The 19502-nt window shown below is 35.2% G+C and overlaps 3 protein-coding genes and 1 pseudogene across 3 annotated transcripts; 2 read left to right on the top strand and 2 right to left on the bottom strand.

Annotated features, from left to right (window-relative positions):
- Positions 1-2966: 2966 nt before the first annotated feature.
- Positions 2967-4572, bottom strand: LOC104743897 (cyclin-A3-3-like). The gene is made up of 6 exons (XM_010464929.1): positions 4354-4572; positions 3913-4145; positions 3648-3800; positions 3364-3547; positions 3135-3269; positions 2967-3047 (listed from the first exon to the last, which is right to left on the bottom strand). Exons 1-6 carry the CDS (start codon positions 4570-4572, stop codon positions 2967-2969), a joined length of 1005 nt encoding a protein of 334 aa, XP_010463231.1.
- A 4788-nt stretch (positions 4573-9360) lies between these two features.
- On the top strand, positions 9361-10205 carry LOC109128721 (F-box protein At5g10340 pseudogene; annotated as a pseudogene).
- Positions 10206-10334: 129 nt separating this feature from the next.
- Positions 10335-12423, bottom strand: LOC104742232 (cyclin-A3-2). The gene is made up of 6 exons (XM_010463212.3): positions 11838-12423; positions 11476-11708; positions 11231-11383; positions 10972-11155; positions 10736-10870; positions 10335-10655 (listed from the first exon to the last, which is right to left on the bottom strand). The coding sequence occupies exons 1-6, from the start codon at positions 12168-12170 to the stop codon at positions 10584-10586; spliced, it is 1110 nt and encodes a 369-aa protein (XP_010461514.1). The 5' UTR covers positions 12171-12423; the 3' UTR covers positions 10335-10583.
- Positions 12424-15582: 3159 nt separating this feature from the next.
- On the top strand, positions 15583-16442 carry LOC104742231 (WPP domain-containing protein 2). The gene has a single exon (XM_010463211.3). The coding sequence runs from the start codon at positions 15716-15718 to the stop codon at positions 16259-16261; it is 546 nt and encodes a 181-aa protein (XP_010461513.1). The 5' UTR covers positions 15583-15715; the 3' UTR covers positions 16262-16442.
- The last annotated feature ends 3060 nt before the right edge of the window (positions 16443-19502 follow it).

Here is a 19502-nt window from a genome sequence, read left to right as displayed (position 1 = left end):
GTGTGTAGGGGTTGTGTTTGTTCGCGAGAATGAATTCCTCGTCAAGTCTGTTTGGGGGGGTGTGGACACACTTGCGCGAATTTAGGTAACGGCTACAAGGGAGAAATCAAAAGGAAACTGTACCTGACCAGGGATGGACGTAAACTCGTAAGCTACCGAGGTTAGGGATAATCGTCCAGTTCTTATTGTGAAACAAAAAAGCCGCCCGCCACAGCAAGCGGGTTGGTTCCTCTATCGTCGCCAGATAGCTCTTGGCGAGGTACTTTTGTCACTCGACTGAAAGGAGAGGAGACCTTAGGATAAGTTGCTAAAACAAAGGGGAGTAGAGGATCGACCCGTTCAGTAGAATTCCGAAGAAAGACTGTTGACAGCTGGTAGAGACATTTCTTTGGCCCCCGTCAAATCAAAAGGAAATGCGGGCAGGTTTAAGCTTGGCAAAGGGTTCGAGAATAGGGTCCTGCCCTTCAGATTCTCAGAATAAAAAAAGAGTTCCAAACCTTTATGCATGCACCTCCGTATAAGTGCTGCGTACAAGTTCCGGCCAGGATAATTGGGAAATATCAAACCCAAAAGAACCGCTCACATCACAGTAGTAGTAGCCTAAAGGCCGTAAGTCGGGTAGCGGCCAAAACATAAGGTAAGGGGCTATTACTTTCACATCTCTCCTTTTGTCGTACTATAAGAAAGAGAGATCCGCTGCGTGAGCAACCCGACTGTGCGTTACATGTGCTCTACAGACTGCACTCCATCTTTCTTCTTAACAAGCCCATTTATCTTTAGATTTTGAAGATGGGCGTTGCGTTCAGTTCGAAAGGTATGGTTTTCAGTATGTCTCTAGATAGGGCGCCCCACTAGTCCGACTAGAGCTAGTGAGCGGTTCTTTCGGGCGAGAAGCAGGCTGGGCCCTACGGGCGGGCATCTCCCGCAACGAAAGCTGCATAGTTCGCCACCACCCGAAAAGTAAAAGATTAGAGAGTCCAGGCTAAAAATACATGCATAGATAGTGATCTAATGACAAGGGCCGACGACGGAAGCTCGGGACGGAGCCGTATGATGCGGAAGTCTCACGTACGGTTCCCTGAGAAGGGAGTGGCTACCTACTGGAGCTTCGACCAAGCACCCCCGGTCAATTCCGCTTTGAAGCCACCCATTACTCTACTACTATTATAGGAGTATGGGGTTCGAGACAAAGAAAGATCAAGGCAGCATATCAGTTTTTGCTTTATACTTTACTTGGATCTCTTTTTATGCTATTAGCTATTCTGTTGATTCTTTTCCAAACAGGAACCAACGATTTACAAATATCATTAACCACAGAATTTAGTGAGCGGCGCCAAATCTTTCTATGGATTGCTTCTTTCGCCTCTTTCGCCGTCAAAGTGCCTATGGTACCAGTTCATATTTGGTTACCTGAAGCTCATGTAGAGGCACCTAGGGCAGGATCCGTCATCTTGGCAGGAATTCCTTTAAATTTTGGAACCCACGGGTTTTTAAGATTTTCAATACCCATGTTTCCCGAACCCTATACTCCTATAATAATGGTAGAGTAAGGGAAGTGGTAGGTTTCTTCCCTTTCTATTATGTATGACGCCTGAATCCTTCAGCTACATCTAAAGAATCCCCACAGACTTGATTTAAACCACTATCTAAGATTTTCAATACCCATTTTCAATACCCATGTTTAGCATTATGTCATTCTTACAATTCCTACAAGTGATCCACCTTCCAGTATTTGAAGGAGAGGACTTCGATATATTATATAATATGTTTCTTTCCATTCCTTGTGAGCCATTTATTTCTCCGAAACAAGAGATCAAAGTGATTTTCCTCCTTTTTCCCAATAAGTCGACGGCCTTACACCATTGGGAATGACATGACATGACATGTATAATCAAAGTGATTTTCCTCCAACAGTTTTCCTTCAACAGTCTTTCTCCAACATGACATGACATGACATGATCAAAGTGATTTTCCTCCATTTATTATACATGTACATAGAGTAACAAACAAATGTGGAGATGCATGCTATTGCATCCCTAAGAAGCGTAAGAGGAAGAACAGCAGGAAGGGGAGGGTTGTGGCAAAGGAGGTTGAGAAATTGTCTTGTTTATGGACATGCCATGTGAAGGTACTAGAGGTTTCAGAGTATGGAGGTTTTTTTCAAGAGCTGAAACAGATGAGACGTTTCTTGAGCAAGTTGGAATGTCTTCAAACTGTGAAAGTTGGTCTTGTTGCGGACAAAAGTGAATTCTTGCAACTGCTCACTCTCCCCAGACTTTCATCAAAGTGCAACATCCTGTTCAGCTGACCTTTTCTTCCCTCGTTTTGATATAGCAGAGTGAAATTGTGAAAGTAACTTAACATGAATTTGTGGTTAACCTCATTGGAGTTACCTCTGTTTTCTGAGTTTTTTTAATATGTATGCGTTGTACTTCTTAATACTGTGAAATAAATTACACTCTGATGATCTGAAAATACATAATATCCGGTCTTGCTTATTACACCGGTGTATCGTCTTCTTGCTCATTACACTGGTGTCTCGTCGATGTTAAATTTTGTGACATAATTTTCTCCATACATGATACATGAGGATACTCATTCATAAGTTTTGTGATAACTATTGATACATAGATGTTATGTGACAGGCTTTATGCTATTAAAAAAAAAAAAAATCAAGTCACACTTCGTTCACCAAAAAGAAACATCATGTCACATAAGTACGTAACATTTATCATATTGCATAATGTTGTAAATTATATTACTCCAAGTTCCACACTAATTTTGTAAACGAAATGAGATTTGAATAACACATCTGCAGATAGCACAAAAATTATTTGCCTTAACCTCTATAGTTTTTACTCCTCTAGCTTCACCTCTTTATTTATCTGTGTCCCTTACAACAATATTTGACACGATTCAGTAGCATTTGCGATAGATAACAAAACCTTGCCAAAAGAAAGACAGGTTCAGATCAAACTAATGGTAACATCCTCCCAAAAGGTCACTGGCAGCTCTGGTGATACCGGCATGGTCGCAACGCATTGGAACTGTACCAAAAGAAGCAACAGTACGTTAATTATAAAGAATGCTACTAATTATTCAAATGAAATTTCATTAACTGTAATGTTAATTACCTTTTGGTGCTTGTATTTATTTCTAATAGCTTGTAGAGCACCTCCTCTTCTGCTCAGATACAAGTCATGTATGATTCCAACGCACTCTTGTAGATCAGCTGCTTTGTACTTTGTGTATTCTTCAAACATTTGATTCTGTTTTTACAAACATAGATCATTAGTGTTCTCATTCAAAGGAGTGACTTAAAATAAATAAGAACCTAAAAGAGATTGAGACAAAAATGCTTACCCAAGGTTGTTGTTTGGGACGGATGATGAATCGAGCGAGAAAGACAGCAGAAGCAGCCAACATAGATGGCAAAAACCTCACGCAACTATAATCTAACATACTCAGTTCTGATAGATAGCAACAAAGAGGCTCGAGCTGCAAGTGTGGCACTTTGAAATCTTCTTGCGCAACCCTTATGAACCGTCTGCACAAGCCCAACAATAAGAAGGTCAAAAACACACACAACACGATACGACCAGATCAGTAATAATCAGTAAAGACATTGTTTTCTTCACAACACTAACCTTAGAAAAGTATAGATCGTAGGCCTTCCTAATTCAAACTGAAGTGCAGGAAGTATATCTTCTTCCATCTTCAACACATCTTGTTTTGTATAAGTATTAGCCGTAATGTAACAAAAATCTTCCAGTTTAGGGCGACTTCTCTCTTCATACTTCCTATTTATATCAAATGCCAAAAGAAGAAGAAGAAACTCAATTAACTTCAACAAGACAATGAGTACGTAGCAAAAAGTTAAGAATAACACAAAGAGGATGAAAAGATGCTTACGAAGCAATAAGCATCGCAGAAACACCCACTAGCTGAAGCCTTTGCATGTTGACAGTCTTTAAGGAAAAGAATCTATCAATGTGTGAGACAGTGAGATAGAGTGTTTCAGACCCGAGGTTGTACTTCGCAGCAACTTCCACTAACCAGTCTACCAAAACACCTCTCGCGCTTGGTGTTACATCTTGTTGAACCTTTTCAATGTAGTCATGTAAAGGTCTTAGCTTTGGCTTTACCTGAATCACCAAACCAAAAAAATATATATCTTCAGAACAAATCCACAAATAAGATTAATGTTCTAAGTCCAAACAGAGAACAATCTTAGAAACTATTCAGACAAAAATCACTAAATTGACCTAATGAAACTAGTCGATTTTATAAGTCCAAACAGAGAACAATCTTTAGAAACTATTCAGACCAAAAATCACTAAATTGATATACTACCTCCAATTCACGGAGATACTCATAGATATCTGAGACATAAAGTCCACACATCTGTGGATCATCAGATTTAGCGTCAATGTCAGAGCCTGAATGAATGGTCTCTTGCAATGCAAGTAGCCTATGGCGAAGCTCCGTCGACTCACCCGTGGAAGCATCTCGACGCTGTCCTTGAGCGTTATCGTAGGCATGGATCTGTTTGTTCTTCACTGCAGGCAACATATTGTCGAAGAAGAACAACAACAAATCATAAACGAACTCTCTATTTATTTATAGAGTAGGCTCTATCCTTTTAAAGCGAAGCAAAAAAAAAAAAAAAAAAAAAAAAAAAAAAAAAAAAAAATCAAAACCAAAGCCCAAAACGTTAACTTGTCCAACACGAAAGCCCAATAGTTGTCTGACTATATAAACCCTAATAAACCTTCCAACTAGCATAGAAAAATTGCCGTTTTTTTTAATCGACTTATTAAGCATATCAGTACTTGATTACAAAACCTTAATAGTACTTAAATATAATTAGGGTTTTACTTTGTCTGAAGAGAGAGGGAGAGGGAGAGAGAGAGACAAGTATGGAAGAATTGTTACCACACGATATGTGATAGATCATAAAGTATCATATTCTGGTGATACTTGCTGCCAAAACTCTCATCAAGTTCAAGTACGTATCGAAGCAATGGAAATCTACAATCCAAACCTCTTCTTTCTCAAAAAGACAGCTGATCTACTAACAGAGCCAATCAAGAAGAGATCCACCTGTTCTTTTCGTGTCCGACAAATATCCTTTTGTTCCTCAACTAGACCTTAATGATTTGAGAACATTGGTGGAGGGGTCAGGTGTTAAGGTATAGAGAAGCACAACACACTGATTTATACTTGGAATGCGTCAAATCAACGCTTTTCTCTATTCAATCTTATTAACAAAATTTATCTCTTAATACAATTTTGTCTCGGCCCTTACTTAACTTATTCTATCCAATGTGATTATTCTCGACTAAGAATGAATCTAAGCCTCTCTCTTTTCTATCTAAACACACACATGTGTAGATCTAAGAGAACGACTTTGCTGCTCAAGTTTATCCTTTCATTATTTGTTGTAAATAATATATATATACATTTTTGAAGTACATTTTGGGTTCCACCCTTTTATTTGTATTTATTTAAAAACTTATTTACAAAGTTAATCACTAAAATATTTTCAAAAATAACATTACTTCAGATTTTGTTTCCTAAATAATTTACATACAATTTCAACTAAAAAATACAGCAGAATCAATATGGAAACATAAACTATGATATATTTAACCACCTCTTCTATTGTGTATTGAAGATATTTTATCTTTGAATCCTTTGCAATAAAAAAAAAATCAACAATTTGATTCCTATTTTGTTTTTCAAAACCTGTGAGCTTTGATTTTTAACGTAAGAAGAACTTTAATTCACATTTATTTAATTATTATTCTTAATATATATAATATGGTTATATAGTAGATAGGTTATAAAGAGGATATGTTGGAATTAATAAAATATCATTAAATTTGTGTTAGCACAGATTAAATCCTTATTTTATATTTTGTCAACACTATTAATATTAAATATTTGACATATAAAAATTAAGTTGATTTAACTGAGATTCTGTAAAATAATTAAATCATTAGAAAAAATGTGACTTAATCATAGCGTATAAATGACATACTATGTATTTAGATTCTTTATTTTTTTTTGTTATAATAATTAAAAATCAAAATAGAATCTCAAACACTAAACATAACAAACTAAATATAACAAACAAATGATTATGAAGTATATTGCGGGTTAAAAATTTAATATAAGCATTTAGCCTCACAAACGGTCGGAAAATTTAGTTATTACTTTATTTGCAAAACATCTAATATTTAACAAACAAATCTTATTATATAAAGTTTGATGTCAAAGTTACTCATTAACAAGATTGTGTCATGTGTCAACTGTATCATTTAGATGTTGAAATATGTTAATTCTAAATTTATTAAATTTTTAAAAATAAAATTCAAAACCTACCATAAAAAGGTTTTATATAAAACTAAATATAGAAAAGATTGTATCATTCAGATGTTGACACATGTCAATTCTAAATTTATTAAAATTTTCATAAATAAAATTCAAAACCTACCATAAAAAGGTTTAATATAAAAGTAAATAGAGAAAAGAAAATCTAATTTTGTTTAAAAAAAAAAAAAAAAACCTTTGTAAACTTCCAAATGTAAAACAAAAGTTTTGTTTTTAACAATTTTATAAATATTAAAAGGCAATTAAAATAAAATGATAAAATTTAAACAGCTTTAAAATTTAGAAAAGATCATTATAAAGAAATTATATATATATATATATCATAATATTCGGAATTATAATATTGTTTACTTATTTTAATTTTAAGTTGCTAACTTTACAAGAAAAAGGATTACTTTTCAGTTTTTATATAAGATTAAAAAACGATTGTGAAAATTATACAATTAATTACTGTTTCTAAAAAAAATGTAAATACTCACCTTTACATAAAGAAAAATATTGTTTAAATAAAAAAAATAGATTGTCTCATATTTTTTCACCAATCAAATAATTTATTTAAAAAGTCTGCTATTGTAATATATAAGATAGAACTAGGAGTATGTAAGATTAACGTATGCATTTTTGTAACTATAAAAATGTTAAAGTGAAAAGACACATATTAGGTTATTTAATGTGTTCATAAAGACAATTTGTTGGTAGTAGTAAAAAATAGAGTATATTTTAACAGTAAAATATATTTGTGCGTACAAATACATTTTTAGTGGTAATGTAGATAGTAGATTTGTAAACGGATATACATTAGTGTATTATAGCAAAAAAAAAAAAGAACAACTACTTTCTATAACTAAAAGTTTATCTCTTTACTTTTAGAACAATACTTAGGTTCACCCCTAGAGGTGATCCTCTTCATTCACCTCTTTATAAAATAAAGAAATAAAATCTGTATACATTATTATAAAATTTAAAACTTAAACTGCTCTTTTATAAACCCAAACCAATATATAATTTCATTCTAATTGTAAAAATCTAAACCCTAACCATCTCATTTGTATACCCAAACCGACATATAATTTTATTCTAATTGTAAAATCTAAACTCTAACCATCTCATTTGTAAACCCAAACCGACATATAATCTCGTTATAATTGTAAAAGTTAAACCCTAACCATCTCATTTGTAAACCCAAACCGACATATAATTTCGTTCTAATTGTAAAATTTAAACCCTAACCAACTCATTTGTAAACCCAAACCGACATATAATTTTGTTTTCATTATAAAATCTAAACCCTAACCACTTTATTCGAAACCCAAACCGACATATAATTTCGTTTTAGTTGTAAAATCCAAACTCTAATCACCTTATTTGTAAACCCAAACCAACACATAATTTTGTTTTAATTTTAAAAAATATAAACCAAGCCAATATTTAACTTTCCTTAATTAAAAGTATACATAATTTGTTTCCTTAATTTGTTTTGCTTTTTAATTTTATTTTTAATTTATTTTTTCAATTGAAATATGAGATAGAAGATTCTAATTGGTTGAGAGGAGAGGAGGTGAACCTAAGTATTTTTCTTACTTTTATACATTGTTTTTAGAATTAAATATATATTCTTCGTTAAATTTTATTTTATTTTAATAACTTTGACCTCATCTAAAACTATTTTCTCTAACTAAAAGTTTATCTATTTACTTTTTTTATACCACACAATAAAATAAAAGGAAATTCCTCGGTTACTTGCCCAAGCCGGAAGGAAGAAGCTTACAAAAGAAACTTCAGAGATAAGTGAACGGGAAGCATGGGCAAGACAATCCGCCTTCATATATGACGTATGCGGGATCCAAGAGATGAAGAATAGTGGGAAGGACTCCAGCGAGTTAAACTCATCGAGCAGGTTGGAGAAGGACGACCAATCTTCAAGAAACTGCACCATAGTGAGTAACTCAGCACAATCAGTATCGAAATGTTGACAAGCGATCCCTGCAACACGTATCCGCTCCATGGCCCACAACAACGCTTCTAACTCCAAATGCAGGGGGAGGGGCTCTGTCTTAGACATTTGGCCCCCAACAACATGGTTTGCTCCTCTCCAATGCAACACCACCAACCCAATCTTGAATGCAGATTGATTGCTTTTCAACAACCATCAATCTGACAACGACGTGAAGAAACCTGTACATCCGAAGATGAAGATGGAGCTGACATGACCGTCGTAAAAGAGAGCGCCTCTCAGGCTAACTTATCGCCTAAAGCCTGAGCAATTATATCATTTGTCTCGATCTCTAAACCTTGAAAAACGTTTTTATTTATGGCCTTCCACATTGCCCATAAATTCTATGGTAATTGAAGAAGTTGGTCAGGATCACCCTGTTGAGAGGGATCTCTCCAGAAAACAAAATCCAAATTCGAGTAGATTGACTCATATGGAAAACCCTCTGACGAGATCAGAGTCGGAGCTAAATCCAAAACTGCACACGAGCAATGTCATTCAAAGAAAATGTGGTTAATAGTCTCAACCGCAGAGTCGTACGTTTTACACCAAATATCACATTGGACACCTCGGTGTATCTATTTACTTTTATTGATAATTTTTACTTATTAAAAGTATTTACTTTATATTTTTTGTTAAATTTTATTTTATTTTAAAAACTCTAAACCCGCACATCGGGCAGGTCCTAATCTAGTACAGTATAAAATATAAATAATAAAAAAAATTATATGCACGCGGTGTACCGCGGGTTAAAATCTAGTATTCTTCATATTTTCAATTAAAAGGAAACCGTTTGCTGCTCAAGGTTATACTTTCCTTACTTGTTGAAGAGAATATTCTTCATATCTTCAAATACAGTTTCGTATCTTCAATGCCAAGTCAGCAACATTCCTGACACATCGTCACATCCACTTACGTCTTGCCACATCAGCTCATACATCCATATCATCAACTCAATCGTCTGTGATCTGATGCAGCTTCCTGATTGGCACAACGCTATGTTCGGCACAACGACTTGTTCCTCACAGCAAGTTGTTCTAGAATCTGCATTTACATCAGGGTCATCATCAGTCTCTGTCCACATCATTGAAATACTGTGTACGACGTTGCAATACTAGTTGTGACGGTTTGCTATGCCTCTACGAATATGAATCGCACGGTATTGTGGTCAATCCGGTCACTCAATGGCATCGAACTTTCCCTAAATGTAACTATCAACTATTAGTCCCTGCCGAGTCATTTGACCTCACATACCCTACTCTTGGATTTGGTAAAGACAAAGTAAGTGGCACATACAAGCTAGTTTGGTTATATAATTCCGCTGAGTTAGGCCTAAACGACAATTCTACTAGTTGTGAAGTTTTTGATTTTGCAACCAATGCTTGGAGGTATGTTGTCCCTGCGTCTCCTCATCTGATTCTTCACAAACAAGATCCTGTGTACTTTAATGGCTCACTTCACTGGTTTACTGCCTCCTCGGAAGAGGGTGAAACCATGGTTTCGTCTATGGATCTTCACACCGAAACTTTCCAAGTACCCTTTCTCAAAATTTTGGATGCATATAAGAGGGTCTTGTGCAACTTGGATGATCGTTTGTGCGTATCCGAAAAAATGGCCCAACTAAGTCATATGGTCGCTAGATTCAAATCTCAAGACGTGGAAGAAAATATATTCGATAGATCTCAACATCACTGCTCCTTGGTTTGAGGCTACTGGATACGCATCCACACTACTAGCTGTTATGATCGTCATAGAAAAGCATTGATATTACATGATCCCAATACCAAATCTTATGTTTTTGGTAACACAACTTTACCCTATCAAGGTGCTGTTTGTTATTTCCCGAGTTTAATCTCTATTTTGTAACCTTGAAGTCTTAAAACTGAGAAGTTTTAGCCTTCTAAGGAACAATGCTAAATGCTTAAGCAAAATAAACAAACTCATGTAAGATAAACACGTATATATTGCAAAATTATATTATTCCAAGTTACACACTAAACAAAATGAGATTTGAACAACACATCAAACATCCTCACATAACACAAACTTGTTTGCTCCTGCCTTCACTTCTATAGTTCTTACTCATCTAGCTTCACTTGTTGATATGTGCCCCTTATACTATTTGACACAAGTTTCGGTAATCAAGCCCAGTAACATTTGCATAACATCAGCCAAAAAGAAAGATAGGTTCAGATCAAATGGTAACATCCTCCCAAAAAGTAACCGGCAGCTCTGGTGATACAGGCATAGTTGCAACGGATTGGAACTGTAACGAGAGAAGCAACATATGTAAGTATAAAAGAATGATGCTAGTTAAAATGATTTCATCATTGTAATGTTAATTACCTTATGGTGCTTGTATTTCTCCCTAACAGCTTGTAGAGCACCTCCTCTTCTGCTCAGATACAAGTCATGTATGATTCCAACACACACTTGTAGATCAGCCGCTTTGTACTTTGTGTATTCCTCTAGCATCTGATTCTGTTTACATCATCACAACCACAGGATAATTAGTGTCTCATTCTAAAAAGACTTGACTCAACATTTTTTAACTTGTAAGGGAGTGAGACAGAAATGCTTACCCAAGGATGTTGTTTGGGACGGATGATGAACCGAGCGAGAAACACAGCAGAAGCAGCCAACATAGATGGCACAAACTTCACAGCTTTGTAATCTAAGATACTCAATTCTGATAGATAGCAACACAGAGGCTCTAGCTGCAAATGTGGCACTTTGAAATCTTCTTGTGCAACCCTTGTGAACCGTCTGCACAAACACATACAAAATCAGGACAATGAACCATACAAACCCAATAAGTATTGTTTTCATCACAATCCTAACCTCATAAAAGTATTGATCGTTGGCCTTCCTAACTCAAACTGAAGTGCAAGAAGTATATCAGCTTCCATCTTCACCACATCTTGTTTCGTAAAAGTATTATCCGTAATGTAACAGAAATCTTCCACTTTAGGAGGACTAATCTCTTCATACTTCCTATAAGTTCCCAATACCAAAAACTTCCATAAGCTTCCAAAACAAAGACAATGAGAAATAACAAAAGAGGGAAGAGATCAAAAGATGCTTACGAAGCAATAAGCATGGCAGAAACTCCCACAAGCTGAAGCCTTTGCTTGTTAACAGTCTTCAATGACAAGAACCTATCGATGTGTGAGACAGTGAGGTAAAGTGTCTCAGATCCAAGTTTGTACTCTTCAGCAACTTCAACTAACCAATCAACCAATACACCTCTCATGCTTGCTGTCACATCTTTCTGAACCTTTTCGATATAATCAGGTAAAGGTCTTTGCTTTGGCTTCACCTGAAAATTTCACAAACCCAATTCAAACTATTCAGATCCAATCCCACAAACTTAATATAACCAAACATTTTAAACAATCATCAATGTTCTGAAGTACAAACACAGAGCAATTAAAACAAGAGTTATTACCTCCAATTCACGAAGATACTGGTAGATGTCTCCGACATAAGGACCACACATTTGAGGATCATCAGATCTTGAATCAATGTCAGGTTGTGATTCTAGGTCAACAACAACCGAAGCAGTCTTCTTAATCTGATTCGATGGAGGTCTAAGACTCTTTTTTGGCTTCTGGGTTTCTCTAATCTGGTTGAGATTAGCCAAGACATTGACATTAGAGCCATTAAGAAGCTCACCAAGCACCACTCTCTTCTTGCTGACCCGATCGTCATCCATACCCATCGAAGCTTTTCTCTTCGCGGCGGCTCTGGTGATCCTCACACAGATCTCTTGCTTTGTCATGGTTGAGATGGGATTGAAGAGAGAGAGATCGAGAGAGGAAGAGAGAGAGAGATTGAGAGATTGAGATGAGATGAGTGGAAGAAGTGAAGGTAAGAAGGGGGGAAGAAAAAGGGGAGAACAAAAGCGCCATTTTGGTGAAGTTTTTTCGGAGGTGGCGCCTCTGTTTTCTGTGTTTTGAGTTTTTTTTGGGAGTCAAAACTGAAAATTTTTGGAGGAACCAACAAAATTATCTGAAATTTTTTTGTTTGGGCGGGCTTCTGTTTTTGTTTTTTGGTTTTTAGATTTGTCCGAAATGTTTTTGACCGGTAAAGAAAGATTGGATTTTTTCGGAGGGTGGGTTCAATTGGAAACAAATCTCAGATTTTTAAAAATATTTTAAAATTGGTGTCCCTCCGGAGTTTTGTGAGATCTCATTAAATTAGAATTTTTTTTTAACTTTACTTAAAAATTTATAGTTTACTGAAAATTTATAAAATTACTTAAGTAAAGTTAATACTTATTATAAAATTAATTAAATTACTTAAATATATAGATTTAAAATTCTATATCATTTATTGAGAAGTGATAAAACTTTTTAAGCAAACTTTTTTTTTTTGGTTGTCAAAAAATTGGCCAACTTTACTTAAATATTTTTTTTGAAAAAATATTTAGATTTGTTAAATGTACATTTTTTTTCTTGAACTAGATCATGTTTTTTTTTCTTCAACTCATTAGGTTTTAGACATTTTTTTCTAAGTAGTGATTGTTTAAATTTTTGAGTTGTCTAATTTATACTTTATAGTTGCATCCGCCTAAAACAAGACAGTTAGGGGGTGGTATTGGGCGAGTGAATTTAAGGGAATATAATAGATTGTTAAATTCTACTGTTATTCAACTCTCTATTTTATAATTTCTTTTAAATTCTAGTGTTATTCATTTGCTTGATTTCTGAATTCTATTAAATGCAAGCGTTATTCACGATTAAGAAATTTTCTATGACAAAGTGATTTGATAAGAATTTAATAGAAATTCTAGTGTAAATTGTGAAGGATACATTCTCAGATTTTAGGTCGAGATTTGGATAGATTATTGTTCTCCTCTCTTTTCCTCTTTCATCAACTCAAGATCACAACGCCGAGAGAGCAGTTCTTCTCTCTCACTTTGTTCCTTCGTCGGAAGCTATACATTTTGCTGGAAAATCATACTTGTAATTGGACCGGTGTCAAGTTAGGCCTTACGTCTCGGCGGCGTTGTTATCTCGGGTGACATTCGTAGGGTATTTCGTTTCTAACAGCTTCACCGGAGAAATTTCATCTGAATTCATGAACTTTACTATGCTCAAGACTCTGTTTCTAGAGACCAACTAACTCTCTGGTTCAATCCCTGTTTTACAACGAATCTATACCTACCTAAAATGGTCAATTTTTGGAGAGGTTTAAGTTTTGATTTTTAGTTAATTTTGTATCTGTTAGTGTTATGCTTAATGGGCAACTTTAGAGTTCTAAGGCTGTTGTAATTGAAGTGAATCCATGCTATTGTGGGTAGAGTAAGGGGGATTGGTGAAAGAGAAAGATAAGAGTTTTTAGGATAGGTATTGGGGAAGAAGACAATATGGCAATTGATGAGAATTGATATCTTAATTCTAATAATCTGTTGCAAAATATAATTGTTGGAATCCAAAAAAAAGATTTGAACTTCTTTTACAATACTTGAAAATCTATAAATTATGTCTTCAATTCAATTAAATTCTATTCTATTAAAGTCTCTCATCCAATACCCCCTCCTTAGTTTCTTAGGGCATCTCCAACCCACCTCTATATTTGCTTTTTAACTCTATTTTAGAGTAAAATCTACTCCAACTCATCTCTATTTCTACTTTTATAATAGAGATCTCTATTTTTTCCTCTATAATAGAGTTGAACTTTTTTATTTATAAAATAGTTCTTGAACTTTTAACACTTTTATATTTATGATCAAAATAATTAAAAAAGTCTAATTCCTATGTTTTGTTATTTTAAATGATGCAATGTATTTCTTTTAATAAATGTGATATTTAAATAATATTTATGAATATTAAAAATTTAAATAATATCATAATTTTATGAAAGTTTCGTAAAATAAATGGGTTAGTTTGCAAATTTTATAAGTAAAAGGTATTAATAGTAAAATAAAAAAGAAATTTCTACGGAATATTCTTTTTTAGAGGAAAAAATAGAGGTATCCATTGGAGCAAAAGTCACCTCTATTATAGAGTTCCTTTATTTTATAGGTAAAAATAGGGAAAATCATTGGAGATGGTCTTAGAATATCACAATTGATCCTACCAAGTTATAACTCGGTTTCCAGATATGTATAATGTAATTTCTAATAAATCTCTCTATATTGTGTCCAAAAACAATAATTCGAATGCAATAAAGGACAGACGGATGAAGGAATACATATCGTATATACAAAAACAACCATATAGAAAACATCTCATGAATGAATCCAATTGAAAATGCTTTATGTTGAAGAAAGTGTTACAACGTTATGTTAAAGGTAGAAGTAGTACAGCACGCTTCTTCTCTTCACTTGTTTATCAAACCATTAGATTGGGAAACGGTTACGTAATCTACTACTATCTAAAAGATCATACTGTACCTTGGATCACCTTTTGACCAGACTCGTAACGAAATCTTTACTCCTCATATCTATTCGGTTTTCTATATTTACCTATTCATATCATCTCTAATTAATTTGACACTAGATAGTTTTCTAAATAAAAATATATCATCTATGATATCCTAACAAACAATCATCTCTATGAAATTAAACATTCAGTGGATTTTAAAAGAAAAAATTGAATAATAGCAAGGTGTCTATTGTTTCATATCTTTTGCTAGGTCAAAGTTACTTTTTTCCCCTGTAAACTAATAGAAGATACAAAAATGGGGTAAAATCATTACGATTGTAAGAAAAACACATAGAATTTTTTTTTTTTTTTTTTTGGAAGTTAACATTACTCACCATGTGCAGCAAAACACTTAGTTATTAAGTGATGTTATCACTTTAATGTAGAAAAATTGGAGATAAATTTGTATAATACCCCCTACTTATGTCGAGACAACAAAATTCTACTCATCATTATTATATGGGACAATGAAGGAAAACAACGTATAAGTTACATCCTTTTTTTTTTTTTCGTCAAGTTACATCCTCTTAAAAGTTTTATACCTACTAATGTTGATCTTACATTATTAAATCCTTAATTTCACATCTTCACGAAATATTTATTTATTATATGAATTGAAGTTATAAACTGAAAAAAATATTTATATTTACTGTATTTTTTTTCCAACGAATGTTTCAAATTTCAAATATTTCCTATATATATATATATTTTTTTTTCAGAATTTGATTATTTAATCAAATACTATTATTACGACCGAACCAACTAATAAATGTGTCTGTAAAGCAAACCAAATGTACTTCACGTCTTCGATATACAGTACAGTTCATCACTTTCGTAAACCGACGCCAAAATTGATCCTTTCCTTCCTCTAACGCCACACACAAAAAAAAAAAAAATGGCAGAGACCGCCGATACAATCAACACCACGACCTCACCACCACAATCTGAATCCGACGGCTCCTCAACATTGTCAGCAATGGCAGATCCAACATCGCAAGAAGCCGCATCAAAAGACACAGATCTGACTACGAAAGGATCCGAATCAGAGAAGAAACCTGGAGGCATCTCTCTCCGAATCTGGCCACCGACTCAGAGAACTCGCGACGCGGTCTTGAATCGCTTGATCGAGACTCTATCAACCGAGTCTATCCTCTCCAAGAGATACGGTACGGTTAAATCTGATGAGGCCGCAACCGTCGCGAAATCGATTGAAGAAGAGGCTTACGGTGTTGCTTCGAACGCTGTGTCGGGTGATGATGATGGGGTTAAGATTCTCGAGCTTTATTCTAAAGAGATTAGTAAACGTATGCTTGAATCTGTGAAAGCTCGATCTGATAATGCTAGCAGTGTTGGGAATGGAACTGAATCTGTTGAGGATGCTTCTGAGGTTTCTAAAGGTGATGCTCCTTCTGTCTCTGAGGAGGAGAAGAGTGAGGCTTGAGAAATTTGGTTCTAAGGTTTTGCTTTTCTTACTAGATCTGTGTTTTTGTAATGATGATATTGACTTGTGGATTTGGTTACTACTATGCCTATTTGAAGATGTCTTCTTCTTCCCTTAATATGAGTGAGATGTGTCTTCATTTTGTTGCTTTGGTTTATGAGATTTGATGATACTTGGCAAATTATGCATCTTTTGTTGGTAAAATTGATTTCCTTTTCTGATATGTTTATTTGTCAATCTTTGAGTGTTTAGATTGGCTTTTGTTTGGTGGTTTTCTCAACCATATCACTTGCTCTGCTGCATTTATTGTGTAGATTTGGTTAAATATAATCGAGTTATGTCTTTGTGAATGTTAGAGTGATTTGTTTAGTTTCTCCCTACATGTTTGCATCCTTGTTTAGTTACCACTAGTCTCTCTTATGCAGATTACCATTAGGTTATGTAGCGTTTTGTAATCTTTCTGAAGCTTATCATTATGATTAAGTTGAAATTCTGTTTTTCCATGGTGACATGAACTTGTGGTGAGTTAGGACCATGTTTAGTCGATTAGTCTGAAGTTCTCTCGACTTTTTTCAGTGGTGACAGCTTGACAGGAACTTGTGGTAAGTTGGAGCATGTATCAGTGTCTTTAGTTTTTAAATCATGAAGTTACTACTTTGGTTAACCTGATTACACCTACAAGTTTCTTTAGTGGTGGTCATGGCATAGCTGCTCTTGTCTGTTTTGATATTCCTTCCTTTACTATTGAACTAGATAGGTTATGAAGTATGTGAATTCAATTTTTAGTTCTTGTGTTGTTTATACATATAGAATTAGAGGATTGTTCCACAGTTTATTTTCTCCTTCTTGCTTCTTCCTTTCCATACTCAGGTGGCTATGTATCGAGTTCACAAACCCTTTTGAGCAAAACAAATTGACGTCAAAGAAAAACCATCGCATTAGATATTCTTGTATATTGAAATTATCTCTTAATTGTTTTTACACAATCATATGATACTTTATGAAAATGATAAAAGACATAAATGACTCTACACTATGTTTATATGTGAATCACATACAATTTTGATTTCGACCAGGACCACCATAATAAATGTAATTCCCCCACACAATATCATAACCTGATCTAGGAAAAGGTAGGCAACTGTAAAATTAAAAGATAGCCAAACAAAAGAAAAATGAAAAAGGAAAAAGAGTATCTAGGTTTACATCTACATGTTCTCATGTAAACCCACAAACTTGTAATTTACCTTTGATGGATCCAAGAGCAGGTTTATGATACAGGAAATGGGAAGAGTGGAAGACGTGGAAGTTTAATAGGATGTGATTGGTGGAGGTTTGAGTTGTGTGTTGGCAGCTGATGGTTGGCTGGAAATGAGAAGAAGAGCTGAAGCTTTATAAACATCTAAGATCACTTTGTAGAAGATTAGAATTGAAAAAGTTGTTGAGTTTTTTAGGTTTCTCTTATCTCTCTAGTTCTGGGTTTGCAAAAGTTGATTCATCCTCTGAATAATCCTAAGAGGTTCTTACAAGATGAATTAGAAGATTCTGCGTTTTATGAACGTTGGATCTTCGTTTGGTGTTGAGTATTGAATTGGAATTGTTGTTTGTGTGATCGATTCTGTTGAGCTGCGGTTTATTTGTATCAGTTTATGAAGTTTCTTCATAAGTATCATTAAACACGTTTCCGGTGACAGTCAATGCGATAATTCTAGTGACGAGCACAAAACTCACCATCATTGATATAGGGTTACCGCTATATTCCAGTCTGTAAATTATCATATTCTCATTTCCTCTTTAAAAAACGACATGTACTTTTTTAAAAATTATAATAAGACACCTCTAATCGAGATAGCAAATTACGATCATTAAACCCGATTAAACCGTTAAATCATGATTACTGTTTCACGTTAGACTTAAACATTTTCAAACCCGGAACCTGACCCAGCCTAATCAAATATATGACTATAGACTAAATCTAAGAAAATAAAATCGATTTGGGGATTATTGTAACACCCCCGACCCGTTCTAGCCCAAGAACAGACCGAGAGCATCACATATAGGACGCTCGCAGCCGGTCGACCGAGGTTCCCGGAACGCATCCGATCACCCAAACCGTCCAACCACAGATGCCCGTACCTCGCGAATCACGGCCTAAGGCTTTGCAACCCTTACCGCGATGCGCGAGTTGTGATTAGTCTCGACTAGACTAATGAATATCATTGGATTAGTCTGGACGTTTATATTATATTATGCAGGCAAGCAATAATATAACAATTCGACAACATAACCGCAACACGACTAAACGTCCAGCATCACGGCTGTACCATTGCGACGCTATATCAACAATCACACAAGCAGCATAACAACAATGCAAACAATCACACAAAGCAAGCAAAACACCCCAAGAATAATACCCCCTATTATTCTAAGTCTAAACTCCTAACCTCTCTCTAATTAAATAAATAACTAAATAACTAATTAATTATTTAATTAAATAAATAACTAATTAATTAAATAAATTAAACCCTATCGCGTGCTACTCCACGCGCTTCGGAAACTTACCTTAGCCTAGCGACTAAGACTCCTAGACTCCCTCGGACTTCCCCTGGACTATTGCTCACACCCTCTCCCACTAAGGCTTTTTGGTTTGGTTTTGGTGTGAGGAACAAATGTAAAAGGGGGGGGGGGGTTTATATAGGTTCCCAAGGTTGGTGGTGGAAGCATGAGGTGGCATGTAATGACCCGTATCACGAAGTACGTACCGGACACAAAGAACGTGGAGATGTCTCGGACAGACAAAGAAAAAGAAATTTCTGAGAACGGCCTAAGTAACTTGTGCCTAAAGTTACCAAGACGCGGAAGGGTCCAAAGCCGAAGAACGGACGGGAACCGTTGGGACATCCGAACCAATGGTGGACGAATGATCAAGGAAATTGGTGAAAGGAAAGTAATGGCCATGGAAAAATAGTACAAAGAACGTAAGACGGACCATGGGAACGGAATGGCCATGTACCAGCCGGACAGTCGATATACCGCGGGATCACGGACATATAGGACGGGAGGGCCGAAGATGGACAAGACAACCGAGTGTCACGGACGAGAAGGTCCGGAGAAAGTTGCAGAAAATCAAGGTCACGGTCGGGAGGACCGGGGACTACCAAGGAAGTAGACTCGCGGACGAAGAAATTGTCTCTGCAGACAAGTGCGGGAGCTTGGGACGCAAGAGAGACGAGGGACGGAC

This window comes from Camelina sativa, chromosome 14, assembly GCF_030686135.1.
Source record: "Camelina sativa cultivar CO46 ecotype springtype chromosome 14, ASM3068613v1".
Classification (NCBI taxonomy): Eukaryota; Viridiplantae; Streptophyta; class Magnoliopsida; order Brassicales; family Brassicaceae; genus Camelina; species Camelina sativa.
This window is presented reverse-complemented; position numbering and strand designations above follow the sequence as displayed.